General features: G+C 37.1%; 1 protein-coding gene across 2 annotated transcripts in view; it reads right to left on the bottom strand.

Moving 5' to 3' along the window:
• Positions 1 to 26,401, bottom strand: part of SMARCA2 (SWI/SNF related BAF chromatin remodeling complex subunit ATPase 2) — a gene marked incomplete at its 5' end in the record, with an annotated part of 119,870 nt that overhangs the window by 54,240 nt on the left and 39,229 nt on the right. For both annotated transcript variants that reach the window (XM_082013154.1, XM_082013153.1), the window contains 15 exons: positions 2,113 to 2,279; positions 3,706 to 3,752; positions 4,655 to 4,741; positions 7,199 to 7,306; positions 9,403 to 9,516; positions 9,805 to 10,047; positions 11,579 to 11,689; positions 12,243 to 12,309; positions 14,062 to 14,225; positions 17,051 to 17,198; positions 17,497 to 17,597; positions 20,229 to 20,289; positions 20,507 to 20,637; positions 22,118 to 22,171; positions 26,047 to 26,217. In XM_082013154.1, the coding sequence (XP_081869280.1) occupies positions 2,113 to 2,279; positions 3,706 to 3,752; positions 4,655 to 4,741; positions 7,199 to 7,306; positions 9,403 to 9,516; positions 9,805 to 10,047; positions 11,579 to 11,689; positions 12,243 to 12,309; positions 14,062 to 14,225; positions 17,051 to 17,198; positions 17,497 to 17,597; positions 20,229 to 20,289; positions 20,507 to 20,637; positions 22,118 to 22,171; positions 26,047 to 26,217 (1,774 nt within the window). The remainder of the gene's footprint in view (positions 1 to 2,112; positions 2,280 to 3,705; positions 3,753 to 4,654; positions 4,742 to 7,198; positions 7,307 to 9,402; positions 9,517 to 9,804; positions 10,048 to 11,578; positions 11,690 to 12,242; positions 12,310 to 14,061; positions 14,226 to 17,050; positions 17,199 to 17,496; positions 17,598 to 20,228; positions 20,290 to 20,506; positions 20,638 to 22,117; positions 22,172 to 26,046; positions 26,218 to 26,401) is intronic.

Below are 26,401 nucleotides of genomic sequence, written 5' to 3'. Positions count from 1 at the left end.
AATAAAAGCAAAAGCTGTGCATGCAAACAAAGCAAAAAAAAAGGAATTTATTTACTACTTCCCATCACAAGGCAGATGTCCAGACACTTCCTGGAAAGCAGGGCCTCAGCACCCATAATGAGTGCTTGGGAAGACAAATGCCATAACAAGGAATGTCCCTGCATCCTCTTCCTTTGCCTCAGCTTTCACTGCTGAGCAGGTCCCTTTAGCCAGTTTGGGACAGCTGTCCCGGCTGGGTCCTGGCTCAGCCTCAGCCTACTGGCCTTGGGGGTAGAGGTGGAGTGGTTTGGAGACACTCTGCAAGTGCTGCTCAACAATAGCCAAAACACTGGTGTTATTACTGGTGTGCTATCAGCCCTACTTGGCCACAAATGCAAAGCACAGCATTTACATGGGCTGCTAGGAGGAAAGTTAACTTTATCGCAGCCAGACTCAGTACAATCACACAGCCAAACTGCTGGCTTATAGAAACCCATTCCCTTAAGAGGCACATGACTTGGGTAGAAAACACTCTATGTGAGAAGACAGCTGGATAGAATCTACATATATATTATATTCCAGCATGGAAGGTAATCTGTCATCACAAAACTGAAAAAGACGAAAAAAAGGTTCATCTCACTAACTTAATGAACTATGCGCAAAACCTTAAAGAAAACAAGGAGCTGTTTTTACCACACTGCATATTGCCATAGACACTGTAGCATGAAAAAGAATTCATTTTAAATATGTGGTATACGGTAATTTAAAACATTTTAAATATAATATAATTCATCTTTCTTGAATGGACGCATTAAAACACCTGGAGGCCAGAGGTACAAGGGGGGCTTTGTTAGCATGGTACTATGTTCTTCAGCCAGTTTTGACAAAGACATCCTGTGGCACAGACAGCCCATTTGTGTCTCAGTTTCATTACCCCATAATAGCGTTTCAAGTCCATGTTCATTAATATTTGTAAAGGATGAGAATACTTCTCAGCATTAACTTTTCTTCCAAATAAAGCATGAAGAGTCAACTTAAAATGCTTTAAGAGAATATTCAAAAGGACCTTAAACTCTCACTTTATTCATGCTGTTCTATTTTTCTTAAATCATGGCTCTTCTATTAAAAAGGTATTCTGATAAATGCTGCTGGACCTATGTAATACTATAATGTGTAAGATAAATACATTAAGAAAAAATAATCAATATTTAAAAAGGTGCGTGACGCAGAGATCATCAACATGGAAGAAGACCAAAATAGAAACTTCTTTCAAACAGGTTTAACTTCAGATGGGATGTGCTATTTGTAGTTCTTTTCCTTTCAATATTAATCCACTATGTTTCTAAACCATCTTTTAATTCAAAGGTAGTAAAACATAACCACACATAAAGTAATTGAGACTCCTGACCTTCCTGTGAAATTCAGGAAGAAAACTACAGGCACTACTTTACCTGTAATTGAAATTCAGGTATCCTGTGGAGAACAGCAGTCGAACTTTAAACAGGCACAAATTAATTAATTCCACCGGAATCTAAGCAAAACACTGGCATTATCATCTCTCATCACGAGAACACTTTCAGGTTAACTTAGATAGTAACAACTAACTGGGACCTTGGATTTTAAACCTTATTTGAAAAAGTGATCAGCCCCTAAACATCAAATCTCTACATAATCTGCATTCCAGGAATAGACCTGAGTGTTCATCAAAACAATTCCTCGACTAAATGGTTTGCAGGTTAAGCAGATGAAAGAAAACAGTCAAAGAGCCAGGGAGACAGAGAATTACTTAAGATCAACTCTAATGAGAGAGGCAGAAGTACATCTTAATCAGTATCTTGTCTATAAGAACAGGGAAAACTCTAGTAAGCTGCAGCTTAAGGGTTTACTGCCCTAACTTTACGATAAATACCCTTGCAGACTCTTCCTTCATGGATTTGTCAAATCAGTTTTTGATCCTGTTTATACTTTTGTATAGCCAACATCACAGCACTGGTTTGCTACAAAGACACTAGAAAGAGAATCCAAGTGTCCCATGCCCATACTAATGAAGCTTGGTAACTCCTAACTTACAATGAAGCTTGGTAACTCCTAACTTCTTATTTACCTCCCCCCATTTTTTTTTATTTAGCTTACCATCAAGACGCAGGTAAAGGAAATTTCGAAAGGCAAAGTAGTCTTCCATAATGGTCATAAGTGATGTCATTTGACAGAAAAGAAGGACACGATGGTTAGTAGCTCGTAACTTTGGTAGAATACGATCGAGTAGCTCAAACTTCCCTGAGGCCCGATAAAGTTCGGCTCTGTTGAAGAGAAAAAGCACAGTGAATGCCAGAATGAGCCTACATTTGGGAAAGTTTTTAGTCATTATTCTGTCAGAGTATAACAGGAAGATTAATTTGCTTAAGACTAACAAGACTAAGAGCACTTTTCCCTCTTTAAAATTGTTTACGTTGATTAAAATAAAAAAAAATGTGAATTCCTGTTTGGGAAGGATTTTTCTTTGATTACAAAAACTGCGTGGACTTTCAACCACACAGAATACCTTCCTTTATGAAATTAAATTCTGTTTCATTATTTATCAAAAAACCCCCCTATTTCTCAGCTAGATAAGCAATTATCAGTTAAGACATTCACCTGCTAGTTTTGCTTTCAATTGGCATTTACTGCAGCTCTAAGCTGCATTCATCAGGCATATGTCAAAGACAATTCCCTTTCCACTCAACTACTATGCACATGAAAGTATATAAATATTCCAAAGTGAACTAATACACAGAGATAATGCAAGGAATTTGATAGAGGATATACTCTTTAGCCATATATCCTTAGTAATCCTGAACAATGTTTAGTTGCTTTAATTAGCTGCTTTTCTGTCTTCTATGCTATGGATTGCAAAACAGACTCTTAGCACTGAAATTCCAGTCATGACTGAGAAAATGAATAAAAGTAAACAGGATGTCTAAACCAGCATCACAGTGATATGCTTTACAAAAATTAATTTCACATAACTTTTCTAACCTTGAGTCTGTACTCTCAAAATACAATTTATCATTAACAACGGCATACTTAAGTCCACAGGATACATGGCCTTCTGATAGGCATACATATGTAATCAGCAAAAGACTAAACTGTTCAGCAGACAAGTAGTCCGGTATACTACTTAAGGAGACAAATAGTCTGGTATACTAATTAAGGGGAAAAAAAAGAAATGTCATTAACAGACAAACAGGAAAGAGGTCAGGTGGAAGATACACATTCCTTTAGAAAGCATCCATTCCTATACAGTTGCACAAAGAAGTGCCAAGAACAAAATTTAAATCTATTTCATTTCAAATAAGGAAGAAATGCTACTCTTAATTGGGAATTAAAATGGTAAAGAGGGAAAAGCAGAAGGCAGAAGTAACAAGAACGAGATGAAAATCCCAACTGATATCTCTGAAGAGTCATTCCAATGAATTTCATGTGGTATCTAAGCTATTTCAACATAAGGGAAAAAGAAGACCACAGTTTACAAACTTCTCTGCCTGTCCTCCTGAAAGAGATGAAGTGTCATAAAAAGCTCATAGAACACTTCTAGTTGTTAACTTTTGCTTAAACTATATGCCCTGTGCCTCCTCTGCCTTTCTATAAACTGATCAAGTTTGTTAGCATGTACCTTCCAGAAAAAAGAATGTGACACATTTGTTCCAATACAACATTATCAACAGGAGGAAAAACTGAAAGAGTTACCCGTTGATGACACCATTTGAGTAACCTAGATGTTCAGCGAAGGACTCCTGCAGAGTTATAAGCAATAAAAAGATAATTACAAAGTACACAGTAACCCAAAATTATGCATTCTTGTATCTAATAAATTAAATATATGAGAGTTGGGGTTTGAGTTCCATTACGCACATACTCTTGGAATCCACCTTGTAGCAACAATGCTCTGCTTAATATTTGCCTATGCTACTATATTTGAAATTCAGGGCTTGCAGAAGTAACTTCCGTCAGCATACATTTTACCAGGTTACAAATACAGTAGAAGCTAATAAATTTATACTAATTACTGGAAAATACATTTGCAAATTACTCAATTATTTACAAGAGAGCAAAGAGTGAACACTACAGTGATAACACATCACAGTAAATACTTAACTATTCATTCATAAATGTAGCTACATTCCAGATATTTATGACATTTTACTGTATTTATGTATTTTGGGTCCTAATGAGAGATGCTATATACATAGTACATTTTTGCTGAGAAAACAGGGTGCATAGAATAAGACAGTTTTGGTTGATACTGTAAAGGATTAGCAGCCTGCTAGTTATAAAGATCCTACACATGATATTTTGAACTAGTGTCTCTACATCATAAATTCGGTCTAAGCAGAGATTAAGTTGCTCTGGAACGTCTTAAATTTAAAAAAAAACTTCATTTTTTAAAGACAGTGTCTCCACAAGATTAAATGCTTTAAAACTAGACTCATATTACCAATGAAGAGTTGGTGGTTGGTCCATTTGTTTCTAAAAAAAAAGGGACTGTAATGATTGTTTTTTTCAAATATGTCCTTTTCAGCACAAATGATGTGGACAGAGATGTCCTCTCTGACAAACACGAGCTTCAACAGCAGTTTTCTATTACATTAGCCATATGAATAAAAACAGCTCTCAAAATCAAAACTGTCAGTCTTACCTCAATGTGTTGAAACATGTATGGGTGATTGCATATCTTTCTCAATTGCATGATAGTGTTCATTAGAGTTTTTGCCCCGCCTTTTCCCTATGGGTACAAACAATGCAAATGAAATGATGAGTCTGATTTCTTAACTTATTAACAAAGCTTTTGAAAGATATTTTTAAATGCAGGCATAAAAATACTTCTACCACAAACCTGAACACTGCATCACTACTTAACCGCGCCCCCCCCCCCCCCCCCCAACCCCAACTCAAACAACAAAAACCCAGAAGCTACTGTGCAGTTGTCTTGCTGTATAAAATTCATCTATCATACTGCTCCATAACAAAAAAGGAAGACCTGGAAGTAATCCACAAAGTGCATTATGTATCTACCTGTGTATTCACAGTGGGAATGCTCACAGCTCTACTGTCCTGCATACTGCTTATTTATACTGTTTATTATGCAACCATGCAAATTCCATCGGGTCTGAACCATCTAACAGGAAACGACTCTAGCTGGATGCTTTTCAATTCTACAGTATCTCCTCTTGTCTGTTAACTGCATGTATGGGTTTCTCCTCCAGGCTAAGTAAAACACAGGCCTCCAAGAGGCTAAACAGCTAGAGATAACCCAGTTTCACAAGTCACCTTACTATTTAACAAAGTATATTCTCAAAACTTACTCTAAAATGAATCTTTTTTAGAATCAGGACAGAGTTCAGACAATAGTCAGTTGTGCTAGACTAAACTGTATGGTCAAATACTAATTTGAACTGGATACAAGTTTGAGAACATCATATCATATTAACATTTCCAAACACTTGTCACTTTCAGATGCTACTTTGCTTTGTTGTAATTTTATGAAACTGTAATCAGAGTGGCAACAATAGTCCAAGTTTACTGTATGACTAATTCAGATTTTTTTTTGAATCTCAGCCAAAAGAATTTAGCAATTTCCAAGAGCAAAACGAGGGAAAAGTACACTATTTGATCATGTTATATACTAGTAATATTCTACTCTTTCCTGGAAAGCACAGTGAAATCATAACTTCCATCTAGAGCAGAGATTTTACTTTTGAAGGGGTTACTCCACACCTAAAATTTTTGTTCTTTTCAAAATCCTCTCACATTTGCTCTAAAATGAAGTGCGTATTTGTTCTAAGAGTAATTTCCTAGAGCTTTCCAGCTTATTGAATTCTATCTAGTCTGAGCTGGTTCCAGGCCAAAGACGCAGAAAGACAGGATTTTTTCCTAACACAGTAGTTGTTTGATCACTAAAGCCGAGTGTTCTCAACAACCACCTCACTCTGCTGGCAACAGGTAGCATGGATAAGAGACCCTGATGAAGCAGTTAAAAAAAAAAATTAAGAGACTGTGGCAAGAAAGGAAAAATTTTAGACCCTTAGAGAGAGGGGAAGGAGAGGGAGATGCTCATAAGACAGCAAAGGCAATCTGAACTGGTTAAGCAAAAAACTGGGTGGAGAAGTAAGTAGGGAAGAGTTGACAGAAGTAGGGAAAATTGACAGAAGATTCTGAGCTGGTGAAAAAGGAAAGAGACCAGAAAGGGAAGGAAGTAGAACAATGTGATACAGAATGACTTTTGTAGGACAAAAGTATAGACATCAAACTACAAAATTCCATTATTAATACAGCGGGGGAACATAAATTTATGTTTAGAAAGTGCTCAAACTATGAAGATGCATATCAATACCCAACAATAAGAACCAGTTTTATCTGGAGTTTGAGTAAGCACCAGCAAAGAAACTAATTCAACTGCAGAAAGTAAGTATAAAATAAGATTCTGATTAAAAAAAAGTCACCCTTTGTACTAACACAACCTGCAAAACGATGGCAGAAATACAGTATGTGATTGCACTGCATCAGTAATACACACATAACAGGGTGCAAACACAAACTGTTATACACCACCTGTTCTGCAGTGCCTATCGAAGGTATTTCACATTTATTATAAAGTGAAAAGTGTATACATAAATAAGGTGATTAATGGCAACTTGTTTACTCTGTATTAACTGGATAAAGTCCCATGGCATAATCAACATTTACTAATATGTAGTCTAAATGTGACTATAGGACTTTGAATCCCCCTGTTCTCTTAAAAAAACCCCTGTCATTTACAGATGTTGTAAGTACGAACGCAAGCATACAGCCCTGGCTGGCCAAAACAAGACTTATACTTCACTAATAGCTTGGAAAGACAAGATGAATAATCTTCTGTAGCCAGTGCTGCCACAATCACAATTATTCAGGTACATCATTGGATTAACCTAGGACAAGGGTAATATTGTTTTTTTTCAAACATTTCCTGTTTCCAGAAAGGCACTGTAACTACAGTGAATACAAGTAGCATCTTTTCCTTGTGAACAGAGAGCACGAACTGCAGTCTTATGAAAACAAAAGTATGTCTGATAGAGATTTCTTTTCCCATGACAGACACCTGCGCTAAGAGCCTACATACTAATATTATAAAACAGAAATCATATTGTTAACATGTTTAATCATAATATATTGTTTCCTACGTGTTTTAGTCTTTCTTTTGTACCTTCTTGTCTTTTTCAGAACCGTCTGTAAGAAGGATTCCCTTGGCTTGCATGTGACGGTACAAGATCTTCTGAAGAGCTGACATATCACATTTGATCACATATTCCACCTAGTGTAAAAAAAAAAACCACAACCAATCATAAGCACACTGACATAATAATGTTAGTAGGGTCTAACTGCAGGTTCTTGTGATCCAAACAAACAAACCAAAAAACCAGTAATCTTTTATTTGTACCCTAACACCACATATGATTTCAGTGAGCAGCAATCCAACTGCAAGCACAGCAATGAGTATCTCAAAAGATTATCTGTGAGAGTCACAACTACTATGATACAGCTGGATTCTACAAATGTAAGTGCACAATTGCCAAACATATTTTTCTCATTCTGCAATTTTAACAATAAAAAAAATTTTTAAAAAAATTAAAAATCTATTTTATTTTGTTTAAGATGTAATAATAGAAAACATTTTAAGTTTAACAACCTGTGGACCTATGTCTGTAAAGTATTATAAAAATATCAAGCAAAGTATTATAAAAATATCATCATTGTATACCTAGCAAATAAGCATCACTCATAGTGTCTAATTAGCATTAGGCTTACCTAGGTTGGCATAGAAATATGCTATTTCATCAACATCAACTAAAACCACGGGGAATCAATCAAGTACTGTAAGATTCCCACATTCAGGTTGACTTCTTGTTCCTCTTTATAAAACTGTATTTATTAAAGCAGTTTTTGACTGCATGCTATCTTTAAATCCAATAATACAAAGACTTCATACCCTAATCTGACCCATTTTTTTCTTATTACCCAATTTCCAGATTACAGTAACTATGTTTTTATTAGATATGTAAAATAAAACAAGTCACACTAATAAAACAGAAATCTTTCAAGTGTTGACAAAAAGAAAAAGCTTAGGCTTCCTAATGTTTAATAAATAGATGGAATAAAAATTATCAGGTTTTCTTCTCAGAAAGACAGGAGGATGAACTCCTTAAACAGAAGCAACTATTTCTTCAATGGCTTCTTTACCAAAATCTTTAAATTCAAATGAAACTGATTAACAGGTGACGGTCAATAAGTTAGGTCCTCATGGTTGGACTAACTCCTTTTTTCATTAACAACATAATGGAAACAAAAAGAAACACGGTCCTCTGAGCATCAGTGTGTATCCAACTTCCAAATCCTCTTCCTCAAATGCCTGTTAATGGATTTATCAAATACAGTGACTGTAACTGGCAGAAATTTCAATGAAGACTTCAGTAGTATTTTTAAATGTAAGTATGTTTCATTCTCAGATAAATGCTTCTGAAGATACTGAGAATCTGACATTTGCAGGAATAGAAAGTCACAACAGTAACAGTGTTCACAACATAATAAAGATGAGAAAGAAATATTCAAAAAGCCTTTCCTTTGAATACTGTCACTAAGCATCTGTACAGAGCTCTTCATTCATTCAGCCAGCGTTAGTCAGCTCACAACACAACTTACAAAAATTTCATTTTGGTATTGTTTTAACCCAGTTGACCTTAGCACTAAATTTTCCCTAGAACACCTTCAAATTAACTTTTTTTATTTAGTTGCTGCTGTTATTCTGGGAAAGGTGAATGTGAAAAGTGATACAGAGGCAGATAGCGTGGGGCAAGATTAGTTGCCCAGAGATAAAAACAATGATCTTTCAAATCAGAAGAGAATTTTATGTTCTGAATTAAAAAAATCACTAATTAAAAAAAACTTGTGCGATTTCAACATAACACTTCACGACTCCTGGAATATTAACACAGGACCAAAATCTGCCTGCTTTATAAAGTCCAGTAGTCATTTAGGAATTTCAGTGAACTAGCTACAGCAGCAAAGGTTCTACTTGGTGCAGGGAGGATGGGACAGGACAGAATCTCATCTTCAGTGTATGGCTGACTCAATTTAAACTAACCAGATATAGTGGAAATAAGTTGCATGTCTTACAAGGATGACTACAAACAGAATTAAAGCTGTAAGACTGGTTAGGAATCCTGAGAATGCAGAAACTTCAGGTATTCAGGCTTCCTCAGTGATCATCTTTCTTTGCAGTTATAAACAAACAAATCACAGCAATAACAGACACTAAAGAAGTCCTCTTCTGTAAAATAAATCTGAAAAATTAACATTATATAATGCTTAAAAAAATATTAACCCCTTTCCACAACTCCTGTCATTGCCAACCTTTTCTGGCAGTTGAGACTCAACCTCCTTCTTCAATCTTCTCAGCAGGAACGGTCGGAGCACTTTATGGAGACGACGGATGATCAGAATAGTTTCTTCCTCATTTAAGTCCACCTACAGAAGTTTAAAATAGTCATGACAAGGCAACTCAGTATATTAAGCTATGTCTTCTCTCACATGAATGGTTAAGGATGTGCAATAATTACTTGCATGTTACAACCAAACTGACTCCGAGTCAAAAAAGACACTGATACTAAAATTTTCTGGCATTATTAAAAAGGTGGCTTTTAGTTACATTAATTCCCTAAGTATCAGGAACAGTTCAAACACTAATCCTTCTGTATAAGCTCCTTTCATCGAAGCGATTTGTTTCTGATGTTTTTAAAAAAACTGCCACAGTACCCTTTCTCCAGTCATGGCAAATGGAGCGTTGAACCACTGTTCAAAGGTGCTACAGCTCTTGAAAATGGTTGGGAGGAGGAAATTGAGAAGAGCCCAAAGTTCAGGCAATTTGTTCTGCAATGGAGTGCCAGTCAGCAGTATTCGCCGAGGGGCCACATAGTGAGTATTCAAGACCTGAGTCAGCTTGCAGTGATGGTTCTTCATTCGATGGCCTTCATCTACTATCATGTATTTCCATCGAATCTGCAAGAAAAAGAAGAAAAGCTGGCAAAGTTAGAGCAGGTCAGACTTAGTCAATTCCTCCCAACAGGTGTAGAACAAAAATATTTCAAGTCTGAGACATCAGTCATTTTCATTTATGAGAAAAGCTAAATCAAGCATTATCCAAGTACCGGTGCCTTTGCAAGCAGCAAAATAGAAACAAACACTAGATATGCTGAATCTGATATCAGCAAGATGTCAAGAAACTGTCTTGAATTGCAACAGCAAATAGCAGATTCCTCCCATTTCTGTGAAAGATATTAGGGTGACTGGCTCTTCAAGGCCAGAATATGGTTCAACGAAAGAGATGACATAAACTCTAAATAAACCTGTCTGCAGCAAGAACCTTGAGAGGAGATGAAAGCATTTTCAGACAAAACTATGCTCACAGAGAGTAGCAGCCCTACGCTTTGTTTTGTTTCAGCTAATCCTATGTTTTGACTCAAGAACAAGCAGCATAATTACGATCATCTCATCTCAGATACTGCAACTTCAACTAAAGTTTTTATTTCTTAATATGAAAGCTTAAATGCAGTCACAGCACATGTTGAAAGTAAGTTGCTCAAGCTCTTTGTTACCACCTGTATTACAGCACGGGCAGTCAACACATGTGCCACACTGACCGTATGACTAGGAAGGCCTCGGTTTGTACTTTCATAGGTGCTAACTAATTCCATTCCCAGAACAGACTGAACGGCATAGTGCTATCCTTCCTATCTTTTAGCTAGAATAGGCAAAAACTACAGGGGAAGGAAAACTCTGCAGTCTCAAATTGTTCTCCAGTGTTCAGAATTATGCTAAGAAAATGCACTGCCTTTGTTTCAGAGAGGAAAAATGAATAATCTAAATATGCAGTATGTAACAGAATGAATGTAAAGTGATAATGTACAACAAAGGGCCAGTAGGACCATATGGTTTCTCCATATGGCAAAATACCTCCTTAGTCTGCTTTGTGTGTACATGAAATAGTCTTACAGTGCACTAGCTTTCAAATTAATTAACTACATTGGAGGGACACCTATTGACAGCAAGCCTTTAAGAACTGGGCCATGTGTAGTAAAGAGTCTGGATACCAAATTCATGATACAGGAAACTATTTGATCATTTGGGGAAAAGTGATCACATAGCTGTAAAGGCTATAAGGGTGAGCTGCAGGTGAGAAACAATGGCAAAATATTGAAGTCAGGAATGCAGATTGGGTTAAATGCCATTAAGCAGAGGGAAGAAAAGTCATGTTTTGACAAGGACAGGCAGGTATACAGATAAATTTGCAGAAAGGAATTAGTCTCCTGGCCACAATCAGGAAAACCCCGGTGTTTACAGGGAGAAGAGTTGTGACCAAGAAGTCCAATCATAAACAGAGGTATAAAAAAGCAAATGAAAGGTTTAACTTTTATTGAAGGACAGAAAAACAACTCAGGACTTGCCTATAAAACCAAAATGTGTTTTGTGCTATGAACCATTTTAACAAATCTTGAAGGTCTTGCTCTTAAGAGATGACAGTCATTATTACCTTAGCAAGGATATGTTTGTCTTTTATTATGTACTCATAAGTAGTTAAAAGAACATTAAATTTTCCACTTCGAAGCTGAGGAACAAGTGAGCGGCGCATTGCAGGTGTACCCTAAAAGACAAAGAGAAGTGAGTAGTTACTCTGTCTTCTGATGAAGAAGAATATATCAGTTTTATAAATTAGCAGACACAGAGCAACCACATGAACTTGTCATCCTACTTTACTGCAAAGAATATATCGATGCATTACAAACTTCTTCAGAGTGCTAGACTAGCAGTTGCTAGACTGTAAAGCTCTGTTTATGGGGTGCTGGAAACATGTAGCTAGTGGTCTAGTCTCCCTACAAATTGCTTGGCCATACCACTACTACAATAGCCAAACAGCAAAGTATGCAGCTACCTATAAAATATGAAGTAGTTACCATTTGTATTACTCTCATCAGAAGCCATGCAATGTGATAATTAACAATTCTATTCTGCATTTCACTATGTGAAAGTAATTACAGTTTATTACAGTCTTCTTAGTACGATTAACTCTCACTGCCTGGTACCTGATATACATGACAAAACTTCATGAGCAAACAGAAACACACACAGAGGCAGAGGAAAAACTGCCTCTATTCTCATTCCTTCAACTCTGTAATCATACGAAAAGCAAATCAAACCTTGTAAGATATCTTCACCACAGAAGGAGCCCATTTGTCAAATTCATATGTCCAATTGGATAAAGTCCTATCACAGAGATTATAAAGAAAAAGTAATACATTTCATCATTTGCAAGTCAAACTTTATAAATTATTCCAAGTAGTTGCCAACTTTTCAACACATTTGATGTAGTAAGCCCCAGTAATTAACAGTATATTTTAAAAAATGCACTTTATATATTGTAGTAAAATACAAGCAGGGACAGGGGAGTAAACAGAAAAAGGTGTGAAACCCTCTTTCAGCTCATATTCAGGGGCCTCTGAAACCAACTCAGAGTAGTATTTTTACATGCATCTTTGTATTTTGGAGCTATTAAGGATATGAAAGATAACCCTGAACAAAAAAATAGATTTCTAAGTTCTGCTACACTACTTATCATCCAAAAACTGACATTACAGCTTTTGACATACAGCCTCATGAAGCTGGTAACAGAATTCATCTGTGTTCTAGTCGAGTGCCACCTAGTGCCAATATGCAGGTCTGTTTTTGCACTGTGTTTCTGCCATTTGTTCACAACAAATAGGTTTTTATGGCTAAGATAGTTGCTATCATGATACAGCAGCAAAAAATAACCTTGAGATTTTTTGGTTGCTTGCCTTTTTTTTTTTTGTCTTACTGGACGTGTGATGGTAGCAGTATTAGCTGTTAGGAAAAAGGCAGGGAAAGGCAGCTTTTAAAATGTTTATCATAAAGTTATATATTTCAGCTCCCCTCTTTTAGAAACATAAAAAAAATTACAGAATACTTAAAAGAAATCTCTTTTTTTTTTTATTGTGCCCATATGAAATCTGATGTTAACAACACTCTCCCTTTATTTTTAACTTTGTTTTACTTTGTAGATCTCACAGCCATTTCTTTTCACACTAGAGCTCATCATTTGTATTCATACAATTAGGCACAGCCGTGGTATTTATGTTATCAATCAATTACTACTGCAGCACAGCCAGAAGACAGGATACCTCAAAAGAAATAGCCACGAATAAAATTTATCCCAATCAACACATTTGCATGCTCAACCCAATCTGTGAACAAATTATCTAACAAAAGGGCCAGGGAACTTCTGCATATCAATTAAGTCACTTACACACAAAAATAAGCAAACAATCCCTCAATATGCTGTATCTGTTTTACAATGCCTGACAGTTTTTATTTAAAACACAGCGCTTCAAATCTCTAAAGCTCACCTTTGGAGAAAGGAAAATGCATTCAAAGAAACGTTTAAAATAAGCAGCATCTTGCAAAGCTAAGGAAAAGCAAATGGGGCAGCACAATGAACAATCATAATCTGCACACCTCACTGAAGTGTTAGTATCATTCATCAAGGCTATTTGCAGGGCTAGTTATACAGTACTTAAAAGATCATCCAATCTCGTTAAAGCATGGTTACTTGGTATCAGATGGGGCACCAGTTGTTTAAAGAATTAAGCAACAGATTTTTAATATCACAGTTAAAAGTTGAATGAGGAACGGCAAGCATGTAATATGAAAGAACACCATCCCCCTCTTGTGGCTTAAGAGTGAATTACAGTAAATTCACTAAGTGTCAGAAGAGCGGACCGTGAAACTAATGGAATCAAGTGCTTTATCAGGCTTCTGGTCACTCTTCCGATGCCAGACAATTATCTGGGAAGAAATTATCAAAGACAACACTGAATACATGCTCAGTGTAATCCCACTGTGCACTTCATCTTGTCATTACATGAAAAACAAGTGTGTGTTCTGAATAAATGAATCTGCAATGCTTAGAATGGTAACAGCAGAAGGAGTTCCTTTACTTACGAAAGGGGAACAATGATGAGATAAGGGCCATTGAGTCTTTTGTGCTCCATCAAGTAAGTGATGAGTGCAATAGTCTGTATTGTCTTTCCTAGTCCCATTTCATCAGCTAAAATTCCATTTAGATTGTTATTATAGAGTGAAACCATCCATTCCAGACCCTGGAGCTGAAATGAAAAATAATAGTTTCAGTTATTTAAAATCCACACGAATAATTAACATCAGTACTACAGAACCAAGGATCTGATATCATTGCCTACTTAGACATTGGATTTCCTTTAATACTACTATATGTACAGGGATCCTTGGCTATCTTAACAGCTTCACCTGACAAAAAAACCCAAAATAAGATAAACTTCTGGTAACAGCTGTATGGGAATCATCACTCCTGTTTAGCAGAGCTCATAATAGGAAGTTCGATTTCATTCGTGGAGGTTTCTTTGTACTGCATACAAAGCAACACAGGCACTCACACTTAAGGCTGATAAATACTTAACATTACATGAGTTTGTTCTTCAGTGTCAGCACTGTCAAATGTTAAACTTTCTGTGTATATTTCATGCCATTTGCCTGTGTCAATTAAAATCTTTCAAAACCAAACCCATGAAGTCTGCGCATATGTAAGCCTCACACTTGTCAACTGCACCACTGGTATGCTAAAGCTCTGGTAGCACATATCCATTTAGGGTCTGCTGTCCATACCTCCACATGTCAGAGGAGGCCCCCTTTGTCCAATTACACCTTGTGTATAAAATCCAAGAGCTTGAAGGAAGCCAGAGTACTGTAGCTAAGAAATGTCTACATAATAGAGTTTCACACTCCAAGGAGTACTGCTAGAACGCACTGGCTCAGATCATTCCCTTCTCACACAGACTTCCACGTATGTGTGTATCACATTACTCATGCAAGTGCAAACTAAGTTTTTGCTTCTAAGATCCAGACTTTTGGTGTGTCACATGCATGGGAAGAGAAGTCAATTAAGATGCCCGAGAAAGTTCAGAGAGAAAACACTACATGCTTGAAGTCATCTCCTGTTGTCTCTGCGAGAAAGTATGCAAAATAATGTTGCCAATTTACTGGCTTTATGTACATGCTTATTAATTTACATTTAGGTATTAAATACTCAGACCACCAAGAGTTGATCAGAATTTGTTCTGAAACCATACGTCCCACTTGCAAAGCAGCTTCAGAATTGAGAATAGAAAACCTGTCTTTTCTATGTCACTGAACTTCCTCCACTGACATATACCATTATGAAAGAAGAGACAATCTGACCAAACTTGGCAGTAAGAAACATGGAGAAGCAGGAAAAAAGTCAAGAAGGAAAAAGCATGTAAATTCTAGTGGATGGGAGAGTCGCAGAACAGTGTTCAGAAAACTCCTGCTATAACTAAAGCCAAGCCTCAACAGTCCTGACATAAAGCTCTTTAGACAGGTGTGGCTCTTACCTCTGGTGCAATTACTATATAGAACTGACACCATGAAGAGCAAATCTACTCATTCAATTGCTAGATATCACACTGAGCAGCTGAAGGACCTGCTGTAATTGGTAATCCCTGTAAGTGTCTGTGTAACTCCACAGACTGAATTATTTTACTTTGTGGCACACAGGGAAATTGCATTGCAAAACACCTATCTACATAATCTAAGAATGTTTCTATGTTCCACAAGTAATTACAACTCAGGAAGTAAAGGAATTATCACAATCTTAATTTCCCATCCATAAGCACTTTAAGGCAATATGGCCATCAAATTAGTATTATAGTATGCTACATACAGATAGCGTATAACAACTATGCTAACTGCTGTTATACACTACATACATCAGGTAAACCTTCCCAGACAATGAATCCGTATTATGCAGTAAAGGCGGCTGCCTGCATCTGATGGCTCCCTGCTTCATTTGGTGCACAAGGAAGACAACACGCTACCAGTGAGGCAGCAAAAATAAAGAGGGTGTCATAGCTGAGAAAGTGGCATATTTCTCTATATGGTTGAACTCTATCTTGTCTTAGTCACAGTGCTCCTCAATAGTGCCAGAAAATTTATTTAACCTGCCATGTTAAAAATGAGTCCCTGAATGACATGTTTCTCTTTTTGTTGAGGGCTCACAGTGAGACACCTAGAAGTGTAAAGGATTCACAACAGAATTCAAATTCAGATGGAGTTTTGCTACAAACAGGTAGGGTCATGGAATGATTCGGTTTGGAACAGACCTCAGCCAGTCTTTAGGCCAATCCCCTGCTCAAAGCAGGTCCAGCCTTGGGGCCAGGTTGCTCAGGGCTTTAGACGGTCAGCAATATAAAACCTCCTAGGTAAAAACCTCTCCAAACTCCAGCTCCACAGCTGTCCTCTTCTGTACACCCAGTCTGAACCCCCTTGTTTCAGCTTTTGTTCATTGTCTCTTGTTTTCTCTTTGAAAGGCTGAGAGAGTTCGTGTTGTTCAGCCTGGAGAAGAGAAGGCTCTGGGGAGACCTCATTGTAGCCTTTCAGTACTTCAAGAGGGCTTATAAGAAAGATGGGGACAAACTCTTTAGCGGGGCCTGGTGCAATAGGACAAGGGGTAATGGTTTTAAACTAAAAGAAGGTAGATTTCAACTAGATATAAGGAAGAAATTTTTCACAATGAGGGTGTTAAACACCGGCACAGGTTGCCCAGAGACGTGGTAGATGCTCCATCCCTGGAAATATTCCTCAAGGATAGCTTGGACAGGGCTCTGACCAACATGATCTAATTGATGATGTCCTTGTTCATTGTAGGCAGTTGGACTAGATGACATTTCAAGGTCCCTTCCAACCCAAACTATTCTATGATTCTATGATTATCTGTGATAGGCAACTGTCATTGATTTGTCCATATAATTCCCAAATTCTAACCTACTAGAGATACTGCATTTCTTAACAAATTTTCAGTTTGCCACTTGAAATACCACATGAAATGTCGAGTATAATTCCAAGTTTTAAATATTTTAACTTTTTAATGATTTCTCACCTGATAATGTTTTAGAGTGCCATTAATAAGAAGAGAAGACTGCTTTTCCACCCTTTCTGTGATTGCATGAGCAACAGTGTAGTAGGACTGAGACCCTCTAGCACTATACTGCATGCTATATTCATCATCCACATCTTGTTTGGCTGTCCTGCAAAGCAGAAAAAGAACTGAAGTGAATTCCCACAAACAGTTTTTTTGACCACAGCTCACATACGTATGTCTAAAGAAACAGTGCAAATCCCCAACTGTGGCGAGTACACAGAAGGGTGCAAACTATTTTATAAACAGTACATAATTAATACAAAATGACCATGTTCCTTCTCCTGCAGATATTCATGCCAGAGAAGGTACCACAACTCACTGTAATCTAGAGCAAGCTACTCTTGGGAAACGCCACTGTAAGAAATCACAATTCCTAAAAAAAACACAATCTAAAGAACACTCACTCAATGATTTGCTTTGCATCTTTCTCAGAAACTTCCTCACTGTTGGGATCCAGGAGTATCTTCTCATCTGCTTCTAACCTGCTTGATTCTTCTTCATCATCCTACAGAACACAGAAAAAGAACAGGAGTGCTGGGAAGTGCAGTATCTTCCTAAGTCATACTTTCAACTAGCATTCACATATTGGTAGCTTTCATTGGTCAATGCTTTACGACAGAAACCTGAAATCACAAAGTTCAACTTGCACCTATTCTGTAACAGAATTGCACTGCAGCATAAGAAGATGGTAATTTTTGACACACAGTAGCCAAAAGGAAGTCATGATACTTTGAAATAAAAAGTATTTTCCCCTTTAATGATCTTACTTTTAAAAGCCTACCGCATTCATGGAGAGGAAACCAATACCATGTATATGTTTATATCATATTCCAGATTGTGTGATAATTTAATAAAGCTTGCAAAACTGCCAAGAACTGCTGTTATAGGATTCCAACTTCTTAACTTTTTAAAAACAGACCATGTTTTTACTCTGTTAAAAATACTTTGTTGTCTGGCTACCATTGCAACAAATAACCACCACTTAAAATTTCACTAATAAAGCTAAACTAACCACTGCTCTGAGTTCCGCAAGTATATTCTCCTAAAAATTACTTCCCCACCTCTAAACAACACTGCTGCTAAAACAGACTGTCCAAAAATGTGGTCACATGTCTTTTAACAATCCTCCTAGAATCTGACAGATATCAGGCCCTCCCCTCTTACCTTAATAGTGAGAGTCTTGTAGAATTACATGAGCAGTAATCAGTCCTACAAAGGCATGTATCTTAACAGAGCAGTCAGTTTCAGTGGTCATTTGGTATAGTATTGTAAAGACTGCTAGACTTAAGATATCTGAATTCTATACATAGTTCTGCTATGAGCCTGTTGGTTGAACATGGTCCTTTTCTACTCCTCAGTTTTTCTCTCCTTTAGAAAGTACTTGTCTGAAAAATGCTATGCAAGTACCAATAATGATTGCTCATGGTATCTTCTGTAAGGCCTTTGACATGGTCCCCCACAATATCCTTCTCTCTACATTGGAGACATACGGATTTGATGGGTGGACTGTTCAGTGGATGAGGAATTGGCTGCATGGTCACATTCAGAGGGTAGTGGACAATGGCTCAATGTCCAGAGGGAGACCGGTGACGAGTGGTGTCCCTCAGGCGTCTGTACTGGGACCAGTTACTCTTCAATAACTTCATCAGTGACATAGACAGTGGGATAGAGTGCACCCTCAGCAAGGCTGCAGACAGCACCAAGCTGAGTGGTGCCGTTGACATGCCTAAGGGATGGGATGCCTTCCAGAGGGACCTGGACAAACTTGAGGAATGGGCCCAGGTGAATCTCATGAAGTTCAATGAGGGCAAGTGCATGGTCCTGCACCTGGGTTGGGGCAACCCCCAGTATCAACACAGGCTGGGGGATGAATCGATTGAGAGCAGCCCTGCTAAGAAGGCCTTTGGGGTGCTGGTGGATGAAAAGCAATGTGTGCTTGCAGCCCAGAAGGCCAACCGTATCCTGGGCTGCACCGAAAGCAGCATGGCCAGCAGGTCGAGGGAGGTGATTCTGCCCCTCTAACCGCTCTGCTGAGACCCCACCTGGAGTCCTGCATCCAGCTCTGGAGCCCTCAGCACAGCAAAGACATGGACCTGTTGGAGAGGATCCAGAGGAGGGCCCCCAAAAATGACCAGAGGGATGGAACACCTCTCCTCTGAAGAAAGGCTGAGAGAGTTGGGGTTGTTCAGCCTGGAGAAGAGAAGGCTCTGAGAAGACTTCATTGTAGCCTTTCAGTACTTCAAGTGGGCTTTTAAGAAAGATGGGGACAAACACTTTAGTGGGGCCTGGTGCAATAGGACAAGGGGTAATGGTTTTAAACTAAAAGAAGGTAGATATAGGGAAGAAATTTTTCACAGTGAGGGTGGTAAAACACTGGCACAGGTTGCCCAGAGACATGGTAGATGCCCCATCCCTGGAAACATTCTTCAAGGACAGCTTGGACGGGGCTCTCAGCAACATGGTCTAGTTGATGATGTCCCTGCTCGTTGCAGGGGGTTGGACTAGATGACCTTTAAAGGTCCCTTCCAACCCAAACCATTCTATGATTCTATCATTAACCTGCAGGGTTGGGATCTTTGTATGTATTAATTTTAAGATTCTTTTTAGTATTTTTGTAATAGAAGTATTTAAATCACAATTAAAGTACTGAATCAAGTAAGATTACCCTCAACAGCCTGAACCTAAATCCCTGACATAATCCTTAACTTCTTAATAAACATAATATGTAAACAGTAACTGTGTTATTCATAATTGCCAATAAAATCTCCAATGCATAAACATTAAAGTTGTTTAACTTCATTCAGTGCAAAGCCACAGTACAGCCTTTCTGACATCTTTTAAAATAGAAACCTGCTTATATTCTCTGCTTCATGATTATTAATAGTCAGAGTAAAATATTTACTTTTTATAACCCTGATGACCAGTTAGTCATTTACAGCATATATAAAAGGCAATTGCTGTGAACTGAGAAGAATTACAAAACCAGTCACCTTTCCTGTTTGTATGATTCTATAAACTCCTACATACCTGCTATTGCTTTCCCTTCCTTCCTTACGAAAAAGAGAAAAATGTCACATGGAATAAGTACTTGTTTTTTACTGTATTGCTTGTCATGGTATATTTTAAAGACACATACCTCTTCCTCATATTCAGAGCCACTTTCATCTTCACTGTCTGACCTGGGAGCAACTTCATAGCTGTAAAAAGATGACAGAAAGATTATGAATTACAGATAACAAGAGGAGGGAAGAGGAGGGATTAAGTTCAACACCTCTCCTACTCATCTTACACATAAGAAGAGTTAGACTAGACTAGACTAGGTGAAAAAGAATAACGATGATAAGCCCATGAAAAATATCAAAGCAAATAGAAAAGCAGCAAATAGAAAAGCCTACTTGTATGCTAACTACTTACCCGGGGTTCATTTCCAGCCAAGCATCCAGCTGACTTGCTTTCGGTGCTTCTGGTCCAAGAAGAACTTTGCCTGTTTCAGTGTGGGTCACTTTGACTGGAAGGTCACTCATCTGACTGCTCTCATCTATGGGCTAAAAATTCAAATGAAATTTTATACCATAAGGCAATGGAATTTCATGCTTGTCACACATAATAAAAAGAACTAATAGAACCTTCAAAATTTCAGATCTGAACATGCAGTGAAGTTTTTTTATTAGAAGCCACACCTTCCCACATGACTATCAAGCAAACACGGTATTTCTGTGTATAACACATTCTATGTGACATCCACAAATATATCACAGTAATCCAAATAAATTAACAAAAGCAGCATGGAAAAGAATACACTGCTGGCTTCTGTGAAACAAGAAACAAGGCGCATATGCTTATCGGCATTTAATCCTGTTACTTATACCAATGGACATCTGTAACAAAAAAACATACATTCACCTTATGACCATTTTTTGTATATGGAGAAACAAGGATGTAACCATTTAGCTAACTTTCTAAGTAAAGAAGGCCTATTTTAAAGATTCACTGTCATTAGTTAAGCTGATAAAGCACCTGCAATAACTAAACTTTCTACTTATTCTTGTGCTCTAACAAAACCAGAATAGCATAATTACTTTTTCTATTATTTCTTTGTCCTGTTTAATCACAGATTTTCTACTTTAAAACTCTTTGCCTTCTAGTACTGGTTCTACTGAAGAATCTTTTCCTTATATATATCTATATATATGAACAAGAAAAAGTAATTCTGAACCGTTATGAATACAGTGACTGACAGAGTATAAAACTTACCCCATATCCATAAATACTGAAGTTACGGGAATATTATGTGCATTTTCCTTGTGCAACCATAACTATATTAAAGGATTTTGCTATAACTCTTTAACTACATCAGCAAAAATATCACTTGCAAGTACAAACAGAAGATCAAAAGTAAAACAGTAAATTCAATTCTGAAGTTTTTGTATAAAAATAAAATGGAACAGAAAAATGGCATTAACAGAATAGCTCTTAATAAGGCAGCATATGCTCTGCTCCTGAATGAAAAATATTATCCAAAGAATGACACAGAAAAAATTACTCATTTTCATTTTCTTCTTCCGAAGAAAGAACTTTCATATGTCTTAAGCCATCATAATACTATAGTCTGTCCTGTGTCTGAAAGGTAATTACATGCAATAACAATGTATTTTATAAAAATGAGAAGCTAAAATACAGTGTTTACAACATCATTTTATAAAGTAAACTATGTCTACACACAGACTGCAAGAAAACCATTTACTTTTAAGCATGTAACAAAGCTGAGATGGATTCTTCAGCATACTCAGTGATAGATTCAATATATTGTTCCTTTAGTCTTCAACTTTCTAAAGAGAAACAGGCTAGCATAAATGTTAATTTAGGTAATTTTTATTTTTATTCCTGGTTATAAACAACAGCTCTTCTTAGAACACTTGTGGTCTTTTTTTTTTTAAAGCTATAGCAATGGCACACAGAACAATCACTAGAAAGTTAAAAAAAAAAACAAAAAGAGAGAAAAAAAACACCTTGTAAAATTCATACCTCTCCATCAGGACCAAGACCAGATGCCATTCCTTCTGCATTTTCTTCGGCCTTCTACAACAAATGAAGAAGTGAAAAATACCATGGTGAGATTACAAGTATAGAGAGAAAACTTTACATGATGTAAGTGTTTTTGGCCATGAATATGTTTCACTCTGTTTCTGAATAGCCTAGGATGCATTTCATTTAAGGTGCAGCTGGATATAGGTAGAGATAGGCACAGAGTTACTACCATACACACAAATAATTTATTAGTATCAATAGGGTACCTACAACACCTCTAGTCACAGTAATAAATCTGCATCTAAGAAGTGTCTGGTCTACTGTATTTCTGGTCCAGACCTAGAGCTCAGTTGCTTACAGACTGTGCTAATACAAATAAAATAGTAATTAATTTTCAGGTGATTTACTATAAATTTCCTCTAAAGTGCTTTAATCTCAGTTTTGGAGGTGTCACCAGGCATCACAGATTGTATATTCATGCTTGCACTTCTATTTTGGGTATGTACACAATTTTTTGGGGTCTGACAACTAACTAGAAGGGGTATTTCGGGAGTTCTTTGCACTATACTTCAGTTAAGTCTAGACCACAGCTACTCAAATTACAAACAAAAAGAACCCTGGAGTTCTTAGCTGGAGTAAGCTCGATTGTTTTTCTCTCCAGGCACTACTCCGAGATATGAACAAGATCTATCTCAAAGCCTGTCCTCATTTACCCTACTTAAAAATGTCACGATAGTATGAGAAAATGGAAGACATAGTTTGCTTCTGAATTGGAATTTTCCTAAACAATTCTGACAATGAGAAAGAAAGGACAGAATACAGCTACTGCTCATGCCACAGTGCTGGCTTTGCAGTACTACAGCAGAGTTTTATTTTGGATACCAATGTAAACAGATCAGACTAAGAATGAGAATAGATCTCTTAAATTGTGTTTTATAGATAAACAACTTCCAAGCATCATTAACATGTGTGATAAATTTAGATAATCCAGTTGTTTTGGTTTTTTTTAAGTAGTATACTTAAGGAATAGCTGCACTTCCGAATATTGAGATGACCTTCAATATCTGCTTCAGATCAAGCCTTGAGCCTTTGTCTTTGCCACTAAAGTCCATTTTCCAAGGCATTAACTGCAAATAAACATGCAGCAGCAGGCATGGGTCAATTCTACATTTTAAAAAAGTTACATAGCTTTCATACTTCAGGACACATGCCTAATTATCTTTGTTATCTACCCTTTCACTAGTATTACCAAAAATGGAAATCTGGCTAAACTTCATTCTAGTCTAAAACCTTCAAAATATTTATGAAGCAGAACGTTCTTTAATATACAAAAAATAACCTGAAGGAGAGGCTTACAAATACTTCACTGGGCTACACAAATGTGTCCTGCTCAATGCAACAACAGCTGATGCTCAGTAAGAACAACATCAGTACGAGCTTGAAGGCTGCTTGCTTCAGCAGTCCTGGGGAGCAGGGGTGTCTGCTGACAAAGGAAGGAACTGTACCAGAAATGAAGAGTTTCAACAAGCAGAGGGTCAGAATAAGTTACAGCAGCACATATCTGGCCTTGGTGGAACATGCTACGTTGACTTGAGGATATTTTTTCCTTGGTCCATTCTTTTGCACATGAGACTGCTCTCTAATGTATGAAGATTGTTACAGCTTGGCTACAAGTCAATGGAAAGAACCTTACAACTCAAACACACCACCACAAATAAGCAGTAAGCGTAAGTGCTGTTCACCGTGCAAAGATCAGATCATGCTGTAAGAGCAGAACCATTTACAACCTACAGTTGAAAACTATTTTGGAAAGCAGAAACATATATTACAAAGGAGATATAGGTAAATAATGACAGATATCTCCGACTTGTATTTTGGGCTATGCAAAGATGTCTTTAACTTTGACAATTTAATTCTTGACAAGTAAACATCAATTTTATAGAAGTAGAAAGCTACATTTTCTTCATTTATATGACAGGAAAAACTCCTGCAGATAAAGGTGAAATGTTGCATAGCAAGTTAAACTGGCCTATCAGATGAAAATTTCATCTAGTGTATTTTTTAAATCCGTGACTGCCGTGAAGATGTGGGACACGAGCTGCACAGGAGGCTGAAGACAGAAGACACAAACACAGGGAAGTAAAATAAGGAAAGGGGGAAAATGTATCAAAAGATTCCCCAAACTGTATCCCAGAGGAAAAACGGACTAATCTGAAATTTTATTCTTGTAAGAATATAGGGTTCACATGGATATTATACAATGTGAGCCTGGCAAAGACGAGAAGTATTTCTTCACTATCTACTTCCTCAATGCCATTTCTAGGAGAAAAGCCTAAGAACTGTCTTTTCTCATTTCTCTCTAAGTATAAAGCATTTAAGTAAAGGTGTCAGTAGATTAAACTGTGGTATACACAGATTACAAAACATAAAAGGGTAGGTATGAGAAGTGTATGACTCAGAAAAAGACACAGTTCACTCTAACTTCAGTAAGTGCTGCAGCCATGCAACAATGAATTCATAGAATTAGAAATTAAAACAAAGGGTAATATTTGTGTACACTCCTTAACAGATGAGCAAAAGCTTGGCAGAAAGAACTTAATTACAAACAAAAAGCTGCAGGTGATCAAGACAAAGCTGAGACTTTTTTCTGCTAATTTTCATTTAGGTTTTAGGCTGGGACATTTATAAACACCAAATATTTATGGGGCATATTTCCTTTTTACTTCAATGACAAAAAATGATGCCTTTATTGACATGGCCTGTTCCTCATACATATTTCAGCTAAACTGACATAGAAATATAACCTTATCACAGATGTGGATTGTTGAAGAAATTAATATTTTTAATTAGTGTGTGGAGTAAATGCACTGCTCTGTCTCATTAAGGATTATCTCTACTGTGAATTCCGTACATTAAATAAGGTCTGTTGTCAGGGGTAACACAGGTCAAGAACCATGTTTAAGTTACATCTTAACTTTGTAGGTGGAGGACTGTTCCTATGTTAAGAACATACTCTCAGCAAAAAGTACAGCGGTTTTAGAGAGGAACAGGAGAAAACATGGAGCATTTTTTAGGCCATTAATCTCCAAAATTAGAAATTTTTTATTAGCATATTTAAAGCACGGCTTGTAAAGCATGTAAATATAATGTTTGTATTTGTATGAGTAATTAGTAGCAAAGCAGGCATGGAAATGGATTATAAAAATCCTTTTATCCATCCTGCAAGAAATGAAAGGTACTGAGCGGTCACAAAAGTAACAAATCATTACTTAATGATTATTTCACACATAGAATTATTTTTTCGAAAATAGCACTGTTCAGTTTCCACAAGTCTCACTCACAGGGTAAAATACTTCATACAAAGAAAGGTAATCTTGAAAAGCTTCAATTAAATGTTAAGAATGCACAATGAACAGTACTACTGGCAGAATACCTGCTTACTATAATAAACCTACCCAAGTTCTTCTTCTCTAGTTGTTTCCAATGGTCCTACAGACTGGACTGAGCCAAGTGCAGAACATGGAGGTCTAAAAAAGTTAGTCTGTATGAAACACCTACAAAACCAGACTTTTCCCATCTTTTTCATACAATGTATTTTGGATCATTTGGATCCTTTTTGGGTACGTTAATCCTAATCTACATGTCTGGCCCAATCTTGCCTGCAGAAAATTCATCAGCAAATCAATCTTAACAGCCCACAATTTTCTAATCCTGCCTCCGTATCACCTTCTTTTCAATTAATGATAGCAAATTTCTTCTGTATTTCACTGGACAGAGATGAGTTCCTTTAGTGTTAAAAATCTAGCAGAGTAGATGATTTTGGATACTCTGGTATGTGTATGACGATTGGGTATCACTACATTTATGAACATTGAAATTGGATTTGTAAAAGAGATGGCCTAAAAATACCAGCTGTAACTACTTGCCTTCTTTCTTCTCCTTCTCTTCTTCTTCTCTTTGGCTGCTTGTGCCTGTTTATGTTCCCATACCAGGTTAGTCAAGTTAGCCACATACTCATCTGTCTGTTGCAATAGGTAGGCCAGACGTCTATCTTTCTTTTGATCAATCAGCTTACGGTAGCCTTCTTCATCTTCAGCCTAGCAATATGAAATAGACATAAGCCATGACAGAAATGCTTCCAAAGAAACACCAACCAACTCCTGTGTCAAAAATTATGATCTGCATAGAGGGACAGCTAGATAGGAAAAAAACTCGTTGAATGATCAGGTCCAGAGCAGCATACGTTTGTGTTAATGGGTCACAGAATCACAGAATGGTTTG

The sequence above is a fragment of the Phaethon aethereus genome, assembly GCF_964289735.1.
Source record: "Phaethon aethereus genome assembly, chromosome: Z".
Lineage (NCBI taxonomy): Eukaryota > Metazoa > Chordata > Aves > Phaethontiformes > Phaethontidae > Phaethon > Phaethon aethereus.
The sequence above is the reverse complement of the archived record's forward strand: the minus strand, read 5'-3'. Positions and strand labels throughout refer to the sequence as shown.